At 40.1% G+C, this 12,793-nt stretch overlaps 1 protein-coding gene across 3 annotated transcripts in view; it reads right to left on the minus strand.

The window, feature by feature from the left end:
- Positions 1 to 1,424: 1,424 nt before the first annotated feature.
- Positions 1,425 to 12,793, minus strand: part of LOC137984646 (uncharacterized) — a 28,818-nt gene continuing 17,449 nt past the window's right edge. For 2 of the 3 annotated variants that reach the window (XM_068831867.1, XM_068831868.1), the window contains 7 exons: positions 12,452 to 12,793; positions 11,708 to 11,821; positions 11,487 to 11,567; positions 9,207 to 9,302; positions 8,566 to 8,625; positions 4,425 to 8,002; positions 1,425 to 3,603 (listed from right to left, as the gene is read on the minus strand). The exon at positions 12,452 to 12,793 is cut by the window's right edge and continues 889 nt beyond it. In XM_068831867.1, coding sequence (XP_068687968.1) covers positions 4,464 to 8,002; positions 8,566 to 8,625; positions 9,207 to 9,302; positions 11,487 to 11,567; positions 11,708 to 11,821; positions 12,452 to 12,793 — 4,232 coding nt within the window. In that variant the 3' untranslated portion in view covers positions 1,425 to 3,603; positions 4,425 to 4,463. The remainder of the gene's footprint in view (positions 3,604 to 4,424; positions 8,003 to 8,565; positions 8,626 to 9,206; positions 9,303 to 11,486; positions 11,568 to 11,707; positions 11,822 to 12,451) is intronic. The other variant, XM_068831869.1, reaches the window with a different exon arrangement.

Genomic DNA, 12,793 nt, shown 5'->3' on the forward strand with positions numbered 1-12,793 from the left:
CTCCGTGTCGGAGTACACGTGTTGCAACCCAGACCAGAGCAACGCTCGGGTCTTAAAATAACTGAGAAAGTTGAAAGTTTTGTAAACATAACATCTGCGAATGGTTTTACTTTTCAAGTCTTCTCGCGGATAGGGACTATAATCCGGAGGTGCTGTTCAGTATGTGGGACGTTAAAAAGCTACACTGTTCGCACAGAGAAGGGATCAAATTTCCAGTTTTGTGATCTATCCCTGCCAGTATGTGGTCAACATGGCTGCATTACTTTGAAGCTCTTCTAAGTAACTGAGATGACAGAAAGAAAAGTGTACCCAGGTGTTAGATTTTTCACTATCGGTTAAATTTTGGTCATATACGAATGTCATTGAAACCAGCGTTGTGTTTAGGGTGGGATTCAAACCCATATCACACTATCAAGGCAAAAACAGAAATTGAACTCATGTGTACGTGACCCGAAAAGAGTGTTGTGTCCCAAGGGTTATAACACGTGGTACAAACAATTGGTTGGTGATCTTATAACTCGAAAAAAACCAAAGTAAAGGCAAGAGTATTGGGAATGAGTTGAATGTGGGTTAAATTAACCAGAAAGACCTTGTGTTAGTGTATTGTAGCCTTGTTAGATCTGTGGTTGAGTACGCTTCTCCTGTGTGGGCGGCGCTTCCGATTTACCTCCAGGATATGCTTGAAGCTGTGCAGAAAAAGGCCCTCTATATTATATTTGGTAAAATGGAATATAAAGAAGCCATGGAAACCGCTGGCCTCCAGTCCCTGTGTGCCAGGAGAAATGATGCATGCGTAAAGTTCATTGGTAAAGCCCTTATCAGTTCTCCACTTAACAGAATTATTCCCAGCCCAATCCTTTCTCAGCAAACTTATGACCTGCGCAACTCTCGTCCCAGGCCCGTACTGGGGCGAACGAACAGATTCAATGACTTTATAACATTAAAGTTTCAACATGTTATTTAATTTTAATTTATTTGCTTTATTTGTATATTCATGTAATGCTGGCCGACCCAGCAATTCAGTCACGACTGCCACTGGGTCGAAATAAACAAATATCTATCTATCTATCTATCTATCTATCTAACTTTGGCATGTATTTAAGTTGCGTGACGACACAGAGAACGGCTGCGTGGGAGAGTACGGAAACTAGGGCCTGAAAAGTTTATTTCTTGTACCCAGAGCCCTTCGTTTCATTTGGTCACGTGGTCGGACGTGACCAAAAGAAACGGAGAGCTCTGGAAAACTATGGTGAAGTTTAAAAAAAATTCTCCACTTTCTTCCAGTGCCCGCTTGAAACGATCCCTAAAAGGCCATTGTGATAGTCACACAACAATCCAGCAGAAGGAAAAGCTTTGAAAGTAATTACTTTTACTAAAAACTAACTTCTTTGTTACGATCGGAAAAAGACTATTATCTTGGAAAATTGCATCTTTGCAAGAAGTTTATTTGATCTCTACAAGTAACCATAGGCATTGACAAAAATTACCATTATGTTTTCTCAGCTAACTCGTAACAAATTAAATTTCTGAGCCCTTATGTCTTCAAATTTCTTCGAAGTACAGTGGCAACTTGATTGAATGCAACTTCTGACGTTGAGTGACCTTGGAACACCTTGGTCAAAAACCTGAAAAAAACTCCAAGACCAATAAATATCAACGTGAAATAATTCTAATGGGTAAATCACAAGTTCAGACCATCTTTGTCCGCTTACTTTAACCCGTCTAAACAAGTAACTAAAAACGTTAGGAAATAAGACATCTACCACACAATCTTGCATAAAGGCCCAGTAATACGGGCAACATTTTTCGTGCAACTTTTCGCGCAACAATGCGAAACAAAATTTTCTGTTACAAAAAGTAGACGTCGCTTTTACTTTTTGCAACATGAAAATTTGTTGCGAAAGAAGGTGCCAATACACGCAACAAACCATCTCAACTTGCAAAGCAACATTTTTGTGCGACAAGTTGCACGAAAAATGTTGCCCGTATTACTGGGCCTTAAGGAAGTGTTGAAGTGTCATGGTTAAAGGGGGGATGCGTGTTGGCATCGACTATTGTTACTTACGTGCCAAACAGACCTTACAGTGGTTGGAACTTCTGAATAACCATAAGAACTTTTGCAAACAGATACCTTTGCTACAGTATATTTCGTTCTCTTGGTGCTACAAAGATCTAGCTTAGGGACTTTAAGATCTACGACGGCGTGGTAGACGAGAACGTCACCTTAAAATACAACTTTGCTCTAAGTTTCTTTGCGATTATTCCATCTCGTTCGCGTCGTACAATGCTAGCAAGTGTACTAAATGTAAAATGATAACGCCCGGTTTCAGAACGAAAGATTCACGTTTGTACCGCTCGCGTTGTCATCAAAACCACAAATTTGGCGATTTGACGTCGTTGTTTTGCACATTACCGCAAAAATATGTTCTAAAATGCGTGCCGCACGTGCAGCACGCTTATTCTTCCTCTTTTAACCAATGATATTGTTACTTTGCGGCGTTCTCTTTGACGACCACGTCTTGGATCTTCAAGTCCCTATTATGTATGGCAACCTAGGAAGTCTGGGAAAAAATGTGCCTTTAGTCACAGGCAAGAATTGTTGCGTTATATTTTGAGTAAAAACAAACCTAAAAAATGCAAGCACAAGAGCAGGAATATGCGCATGAGCGACACAACTCGATCGCTTCAATTTGGTAGCCCGTTGGGATCAATGGACCTCTTTAGCTTGTACGTTTTGTTTTCCCATTTCAGACCACGTGATGTTACTCTTGGGATCCGTTTCTTTCAAATGTTGTCATCTGCACGTGCACTTGTATGCATAACTTATGAAAAAACAAAAAGAAAATTCCCTTGGGAACATCACGTGGTCTGAAATGGGAAAACAAAACGTACAAGCTAAAGAGGTCTATTCGCCCTTGTCACACAGGAGACCAAAAAAGCTTTGTTTTACCACGCCAAGCCTCACCCTCATGGTTTCCACTGCGAGGCTTGGCGTGGTAAAACAAAGCTCTTTTGGTCTCCCGGGACAATATGGCCGCCGTGTGACAAGGGCAAATCAAGTGAAGGTTCCCCAGAAGCGTTTTAAATCGACAGACTGCTGGTGCGTATGAACTGTCCTTGTTCCTGAGCACCGGTCTCCCTTGAGTCTTAACCAAACGAATATAGTGCTACTATTGTCACTCACAACGCATGCGCTTCAACACACGCTCTGTAAAAGGAGGTGTAACTTTGCTCGTGGATTAATTACCACTCCTCCACAAAAGCATACAAACGTTTTCCGAAAATTAGTACCACAAAAGACGGTTGCTTGCAGGCTTGAATTCGTTTGAGCTCTTTTACAACATGTTCTTTGTGTTCGTTGGTTTCAAGATCTTCAGTCATCTTTGATCCCCATGGAAGAATATTTTTTTTACAAGCTCCGTAGTCTTTGCCAATCATCTTCAATGACAACCAAACACAAATTCCAAAGAATGCAGGGGACGGAGTTGTTTCCTTCATAGTGCTGCGTCTGACGCTTTGACAGGAAGACAACATTATAGGTCCCATGGCAACCAATTTAATGATGCGGTAGTTTTTTTTCCAAATTTGAAAACAAAATCACCTCTGGAAGAACAAAGATAATTAATATTCAAATGTGTTGACATCAAGACAAATTCAAAAGGTCAACGTTTCACTTGCGCTTGCTGTCTGTCTGTCAAGCGCAAAGGCTTGCGAGTAAATTTCCCGATTTTCCTCATGATGACAACTATCGATTCAATCACTTGTCTGCATCGATAACGATGACTGCAGATGCTTGACTTCTGGTTCGATGTACCAGATATAAAGATTAAACTAATGAGATTGGGAGTCATGGCAAAAGTATGCAAAATGTTTTACATGCAGAATGACTAAAATAAATCAATAAACTGATTGGCACCATTTACTAACGCTTCCGTCCTTATAAGAGACAGGTTAGTTAATTTATGTTTTCAGTCACGGGTTTCACTGTAAACATTATCTTGAAAATTTCCGACATTCAGCAATTTTTCTTTCTCAAAATTATTCGCATTATAGTAAATTTATTTCTTAAATTCATTCGCATACATTACATTACATTACATTACAAGGGAAAAGACTTTTCGCCTGAATAAAGACGCAGCGCTTTCTTTATAACCAGTTGTTTTAGTCAACCCGACAGTAGCAATGAAATGAAGTTCACTATTAAAAAAACACCCGGAAATTTTCCAGAACAAAATGGAAGAAATCTGATGTCGCTTCTCTCTTTTGTCTCGGAACCAAATGATCCAAAAGCAAGACAATTTTCTCCTTGCAAGCGACAATTTGCGATTGTAACGAAACCGCACAATTCCTACAAAAAACAACAGAGGGAGTGACCCGGGCGACAACTTGGCAGTGTACTTCGAGATAATTTAGTAGTTGAGTACCTGCAGTTTTCCGATGCAACCGCTTTCACTTTCCAAGTTTCATTCTCTCGAGCTTTCCTCCCCGCCATAAAGGCTGAAAGTTAATTCTATGAGCGAAAGTGATGGAGACTTTACCACAAATTCGCTGAGGTCGTATCCACTTGAAATTTGTGGATCGTTAACTTTGAATCTCAGTGTCTCAAGTGATTCACTTGTCATCGCTTCCTCCAAAAGATCATATAAAAAAAGGTCTCCACCTCGTTTACCGCATGAGTTGAGTGTCAAATTAAACGTAGTTAAAGACTTAAATTGACGCAACTTTCTTGGGATGCACCGAAGATAAGATATAGCGCCGTAGTTATTAATTGTCAGGGAAAAATCATTTAGTGACTTGTTTTCCAAGCCCATGTCAACATTATACCAGCCAAGCCTCAATTTGCCAAAGTTGTTAAATGTCAAAGTGAGATTCTTAAGTGCTTTCTTGTGTGCAAACCTATAACTTACATAATCTGCCAAATCAATGTATAAACCTTCGGAGTAGATGTTAGCTGTTAGAGAAAGATTCTCCACTGATATGTAAAACTCCAAAATAGTGTCCAGATCGAGCTCTTGGTAGCCGTGGATTTCAATTATCAGACTAAGATTCTTCAGTGATGTGTTGCGTTCGCAAAGCCTTCCTATATATGACCATTTATCCCAACGCCCATGCCTGTAGGAGTTTATTGTTAAGGTGAGATTCCTCAGTGATGTGTTGCGTGCCAAACCATCTCTCAGGAGGAGTGCCCATGAATAGCTCATGTTCTTGGCATTGCTAAATGTCAAACTGAGATCATTTAGTGTGGTGTTGCTTGCAAAGACCTGATGAACATCATCTTCCAACTCATGGCTGAAGTTGGTATATTGGACGTCGTCGTCGTCGTCGTCGTCGTCGTCGTCGTCCCTCTCAATACCGATTCTAGCGCTGAGATTCTGTTGTCCGGTATTTTTTGCTTCCTTAAAGAGCGCAAAGAAAGATTCAAGGTCGTCAATAGAGACAAATTTGTTTTCAAGCGATTCTTCGTGAGGAGCAGGAAAATCATGCACATTAAGGGTAACAGCTGGATTCTTGTCTAATTTAAGTTCTTTGAAAAGAGTTTTTTCCTCTTTGGTTAACTGTTCCCAAGTGTTGATAGTTAAGGAGGACTGTGTATTTCGTTTCTCAACCCATCTTCCTGTGGAGTTAAGAATGTCATCGGTTAACTTTCCGTGGATTTCCAATGTCAGGTGAGACACCGGGCTGCGCGATAAGCCTTCAAATAAAGCTTTTGCACCATCACCACCTAATTCACCCCAAACATTTAATGTGACGTTTTGCTGTGCAAGTAATCCATCTGTTATCTCAAAAGGACAACACTGTGTCACCTGAGCGGCTGTCACTTTGCCGAAGGTATTTGGGTAGAGAGCAAATGAAGCGGATGTTTCCCTTCCTAATCGTGAATGAATATTCCTCCCAACCGTCTGCCAATTATCAGGAACTTCTCCACGAAGAGAAACAATCAACTTAGTAAGGGAATTATTTTCTACGATACCTCGCTCTATTAAATTAGCACCATAAAGACTCAGCTTTCCGTCAACACACACTTCAAGGACCTTGACTGCAATTTGACCTGCAAGGCCTTTTGCTAGGGCCATAGCCAGCGAGTCTTGCATATCTCTGGAGATATAAATAGAAAGAGAGGACAGAGATTTGTTATGTAATAGATTCTCTAAAGCTTTTATTGCAGTTTCACTCAATGAACCACGAATCCTGAGACCAACAGATGACAGTGGTGAATCAGCACATAATCCAGCATCAAGGGCCCTGGCCCAGCCGTCGCTCAACTCATCGAATAGAGGAAACGTCACTTTCTCTAAGGTTTCGTTTGTTTTCAGGAGTTCAGCAACACTCTCCCAATCATCACATTCTCCGGATTCATCTGAGATGTCGAGACGTTTTATCTTTGGAAGAGACTGCAATTTTTTCAAATTTCTAAATAAGACATCGAGAGGTATTTCAATGTGAACATCAGGTGTCTGAACTTTGGAAAAGCCTGTGCATGCCCTTAAAACCTCAACTACGTTCCAATGCGAACACAAATCGAGATCCGCATCCGGATCATCGGTCAACAAGGATAAGTGTACGACCGGTGGAAAAGGTGTGAATGAGAACAAAGCATCTGCCATTCGTTCATGGTTTCCACTTTCACTGAAGCTCTCAACAAAGAAATTCGCTTCTTCATCACTGCATTGGAGCCAGTCCCACCCATACCCCAGCTCCTCACCAATCTGTGTGAATAGAAGAATTGCCTCCTCACGCAGTATTCCACACACAAATAGGAACACTTGCAAAAATTTCTCCACCACCTGATTAAAGTGCACATGCTCAAATACGTTAAACTGGTTTCTTCGTAACTTATTCGCAATGTATGACGCAGCCAGATACTCTTGGAACGACTTGTGAAGAAAGAAGTATTCATGTCGTGGCTTCAATCTCTTCAAACTTTCTTCTTTATATACAAGGCCGAGATAACGAACTACCAATTTGTCATCACTTCTTTCAAACACTTTTAATTCTCTTTCTCGAAAACTATGGCGATCACTCAGCAAGCAATTCCAAGCCAATTGTCCGAGAACAAGGAGGTCTGCTTCAAATTGTTTCTCCAAATTCCTGTCCCTTTTACGAGCCTTCACACTGCGTTTTACACAATATCTTCTCAAAAGACACCGGACAATGATTTGATAGAGATTAGTACGGGAAGACGGCAGTTTTCCTTCATGATCTTCATAAACAACGCAAAGGAGAAGTAAATTTAGAGGATTGTTTCGTAGGGCATGCAACAAAGTGTTTTCTTTTGCTTCCTCAATGAGTCTCTCTCCCTTGGATGGATCGACATTGTTGAAGTGTTTCCTGATGTACTCAAGGGAATCCTTTTCACTGAATCCTTCAATCAGATGACAAATATCAAATGAAAATTGTCTCCGGGCTTCAATTCCTTTTTCTTGTCGAGTTGTGGCAAACACATAGCAAAACGTTAAAATTCTTCGATGCAAAAGTTTGTCCACGTGATGCTTTGATTTTTCAGAAAGTTCGTCCAATCCGTCCAAAATGATAAGAGTTCTCTCCTGGCTGTGGATGTCGGTGATAAAGTTCCGTAGTCTTTTCTTGGTCGTTTCCTCCACGTCTTCGGGTAGAAGTTGTTCAAAGATGGTTTCCATTATGTCCGCGTCCAAGTCTCTACATTTCAGCAACAAAACAAGTTCGAAAACAGGGAAGGTAGAAGGCATTGATTCATTTGCCCAGTCATAAGCAAGTTTAAGACAGAGGGTGGTTTTGCCGATTCCCGGACTTCCCTCTGCTAGGACCATGGAATCTTCACCTTTATTACAACAAAAAATTTTACCCAAGGCTATTTCTGCGTCTTCAAGTCCTTTTGGTCTCGCGACAATTCTAAGTCTAGTGTAGACTTCATCGAGATGTAACTTCATGCCTTTGCCAGTGTTCCAAAGAAGCGGCCTGAACTCAGCTCGTCTTTTGTACTCTTGTCTGAGCAATTTCACGACCACAGAGTCAGCAATGCCGGCTGGAAATAACACAAAAGTAGTACACAATTAAAATCGTGTCTTGTTGGTGATAACCAGTAAATGAAACAGCAATTGAACAAACCCTTCCTTATATAGAAGGTCAAATGGAACTACAAAAACCCAGATTTTACAATAAACTGTCAGTAAACATTACAGCAATATTTAATGCTCCAAAAGTACAGAGTACGCAGCAAGGCTTTTTAAAAATTCATTTATGGATTCTTCCCAAAAACGCTGAGTAGAGAATCAAGAAACACAACCTACATATGACGCCGAGCTGGGAATTGAATTTAGGCCACATTGGTGGGAGGCGAGTGCTCTCACCACTGCGCCAGCCCTTCTCTACAAACTACGGTCATTTCGACCATTGTAATGTTATTCTGAAAAATATTTTCCTTTGTAAAAGACATTGATCTTCAAAAAGGGGTGTTTTTTTATATAGTCACCACGCCGTTAAAAATATACGGGATAGTATCTATCCCTGACTTTCCAGCCTTATTGGATATTGCTACCCTTTAAAGCACTTCCTCACTTTGGAAACTAAACAAGTATGAAGCCTTACCTTTACGGGTGTCCGTAACATGTCTTTGTTGCATTTCTGCAGTTTGTCTTTGTGATATACCTATTCCGAGAAAAATAGTTGAAATTAAACATAACATAGATGCATACACACATTTATTTCATACATAATGAGATTTACACATGAAAAAAAGCCCAGGTAAAATTCGTGCGAAATACACAGCCAACCAATCAGAAAAGCGAACGACTGTGAAAATACTTGTGCTGACTCTTATTCCTGCGTTCGCTTGCGTCGTGTGAAAACGAAACACAGAATAAGCACAAGAAAATTTGCTACGTCTGGCCAATTAAAGCACTCGTTCCAGATTCCCCGCGTCTGAGCATTTGAACAAAATGGCGGATGCCGTGGTTGTTATTCATTGCTTATGTCGACGTTCGTTTTCACTTGCATAAGCTTCTTATGCTTGTGCTTGCGGCGCTGGTGAAAACCAGGCTTATAGTTTGGTATGCGCTGGAGTATTGAGGCATGGTGATTGAAATTTAAATGCATTTTAAATTACTATTCCAAAGATGCCACAATTGCATTACGGCTATCCCAGTATAAAATGACTTAACAGACAATGTCTATTTTTACTTAATTGCCTATCATTCCATCATTAACATAAAAAAGCGTAATACAGGTACCTCCACACAAATTTCTCGCTTGTGTATCAACAGTAGTTTCCAAGTGACTGCTTGTCATTGATGAAGGCTCTTCTTCTAAAGAAGCATGATGAATCTCTGCCAGAAGAATAACATAAATCAGTGTGTACAGTTATTTTCTTTCAGGAGAGATCAACCAACATATTTGAATTTAGATGCGTTTCACTGACAGAAACACCACCTTTTAGAGATGCTACTTTCAATTCATATGTCGAAAAATGCCCCTAAAATAAAACAAAAAAGCAAGGCAACACACGCTAACACCAACCGGGTGTGGCCAACACATCACGCGTGCGCAAAACTATTTTACCCGGCAATTAACAGCCATGGACAGCTGTTGCGGCCTTGCTGGGCCTCATCAGCACGAAGTGTCCTCTAGCTGTTCTCCCAAAATTCAACACAACTTGTGTCTCCTCAGAATACAGACATTTAACGTCACGAAGTGTCACCCAAATGCTACTCGTCAAGTAAGGATAAACAGCTGCATTTACCGTAAGCTAAAAATATCGCTAACCTTTACCATTACCTTATTGTTGGAAATAGGTAGCAGAGGCTTAGACTTAAAGGGACACTTTGAGTTCAGTACTAGTCATGCATCTAATTAGGTTCACTTGTGGACATGAGTGTTCAATTCTGTCCGTTATCTTAACCATAATAGATGCAAATAATACCTTTGATATGGGGGTATATCTCTGACAAAATTCAATGATTAGTATTTGAAATAAAATCGTCCAAATCATGAATGCATCAATCCAAAGCTGAATGGCAACAAGCCGATTCTGCAAATGGCCATCACGGAAAGAGGCATAACGCAAACAGCCATAACGCAAAAAGGCATAACACAAATAGCCATAACGCGAAGAGGAAAATCGCAAAGAGGCATAACGCAGCAATGCATAACGCAGAAAGGAATAACGCAGCAAAGCATAACGCAAAAGGCATAACGTAAAATAGCCATAACGCAAATGCCCTTTGAAGAAGGGAGACCAGCTGTGTACTCCGTAAATAATTTCAGCTCTAAAAAAAACGTCAATTGATTGTTCAAGGGAAAGAACATATAATCGCTATCGAAAATTTTCTTCCTGTTTAACTTATGCCATGTTTAAGTTATGCCATTTGCGCTATGCGTCTTTGCGTCATGCCTTTTTGCCTACTTGCGTTATGCCTATTCGCGTTATGGCTATTTGCGTGATGCCTGTTTGCGTTATGGCTTTTTGCGTTATGCCTCTTTCCGTGATGGCCATTTGCAGAATCGGCTTGTTACCATTCAGCTTGGATTGATGCATTCATGATTTGGACGATTTTATTTCAAATACTGATCATTGAATTTTGTCATAGATATACCTCCATACTTTGAAGGTGCCTTCCGTTTGGGTTCTTGTCACTTCAAATTACCGTGGAATCTTTGAAAATTTAAGGAAACAGATAAAAAAAGAAAATTTACCAGCTTTTCCTTTACATGTACTTTCAACCTCATGGCCATAAGATAGCAATGGACGAAAATAATGACAAAAATAATGACATAAGAGGTCTGGACACAGCAATGTCATTACCATGTTCAATACATGTATAATCAAAGTTCCACAAAAGGACACAAACAATACAGCAAGAAAAAGACTACTCAACGGAAGGTAACTTCTCAAAGTAAAGTGTTAGCCTTCATTCAATTGCATGGATAACACTTGTCCAGAAATTTCAATATGGATGAAACCATGTACATTGTATGTGGTTTGAGATGCTGTCCTGCCAAACTCTCAAATTGAGTAGCATCCGAACAGTTCCTGTAAAATCCCGCAGCACCGAAAAACCAAAATCCACGATCCTCTGAGCAGTTGCTGCTGAGAAACTTCCATTGATAGCAATTTACTTACGGCAGAAGAAAAGGAGAGATGAAGGAACCGATCGATTCCAACAGCAAAGAAGATGAGCTATCAGTTGATAACCCACATAGCATACAAAACAAACAATTCCTCTACAACCCACGAAAAATTTAAAGTTCATAACCAACAAGTCTTTTATTTCTTAGTGTTTTGTTCGGTTCATACAGTATGCAATTATGTGCGAATTTATCATAATTTTGGCACAAGAGGAATAAATTTTTGGGTTTGGAGATGAGCCAAATATGCCTTGTTCACTCTGATTTAAATCTACAGCTGTAGACTGAGCTTGTGTAAAAAATCAATCGGCTTATTGCCAATGAAGTACAGTTGGTTGAAATCTCTTCATCAACCATACTCTAATGAACTAGATATCAAGTCTTACCTCTGCAGATGTCTGTATCATGTCTTCGCTTCTTTGATGGTGGGGTGTCACTTGGATGTGAGGGTCTTTTTCCTTGTTTTTCTGAGGAACCCAAAGTTAAAATGTGATGTCAAATGAAGCAACTTCCTCAATAAGAGAGTCTACAAACCAAGTCAGTGACCATACAGTGTATGCAGAGACAATGATAATTAAGGCAAAAGCAATGAGCAATAGGACTTCACCTGTCAAATTAATCCCAGCTCGAGTGGATTCAACATAAGATTCAGACACCACGATACTAGGCAAGTGTTTTCTTGTCAATGACGAGTCCTGCCCACCTTCAACTGCATGAGTCCCTACCAGACAAATAATATACAGAATCTTAGTCAGTGTCATGTACTGAAAAACACCTGCTTATGTATATTTGTATGCAATTAGTATTAACCCTTTCACCCCCGTGGGGTTCCCCATTGACGAGTAAAATCGTCTGGCGTTAGACAGAGTAAAATCTATAAGTGGCACTCTTGGGAGTGAAAGGGTTAATTCTTTCTCAGAGTTGCTTGGACGAAATTGCCAAATTATCACTAGAGCCAAATTGTTCACTTGCAGCACCCACAACACTGATCCAAATTTATGTCAATAAGGAGATTTTTGAGATGCAGGACAAACAAAAGCAGTCTGGTGTCAACAACTCATTACAAACCTGTGAAGTACAAAATAACATGTGCTATGATCAAGCACTGACTGCACCCTGTAATTTTCTTCCCTCAGAGGACCGACGATTTCATCATTACAACTGATCCTCCCGAATACTGCTTGCACTGTACTACATGTCTGACTGGTATCATTCCTTGTGTTTCAAAACAAGTCTTTATTTATTTCTTAACAAAATTAGTTTGTCCAATTCACCTTGAGAACCAAACATAAACAAACAGTTCCTTTAAAATCCTTTCAAGATGAACCAAGTGACACGTCATTTCACTTACCAAAAATGTTATTAAACATCATTTTCACAAGTTCATCACACTGTTTCTTCCAACAGTACTTCTTTGCATATTCTGTACGAAGAATCTCTGTCTCTCCTAACCGGATATCCCTGCTCTTTTTACGGACACTTTTAATTGCCTTGGCCCATTTTAAAGGATCTTCAGAATTTATTATCCAACTTGAACCATATGGTATGCTCTGCAGAGCGTCTCCTAAACCAGAATTTCCACTAACAAGGATAGGAAGACCGGCTGATAATGCTTCAAGTGCAGTCAAACCAAAACCCTCAGTTCTTGATGGCATTATACAAAGATCTACTTCACAAAACAATTTGCCTACAT

The sequence above is a fragment of the Montipora foliosa genome, chromosome 14, assembly GCF_036669935.1.
Source record: "Montipora foliosa isolate CH-2021 chromosome 14, ASM3666993v2, whole genome shotgun sequence".
Taxonomy (NCBI): domain Eukaryota; kingdom Metazoa; phylum Cnidaria; class Anthozoa; order Scleractinia; family Acroporidae; genus Montipora; species Montipora foliosa.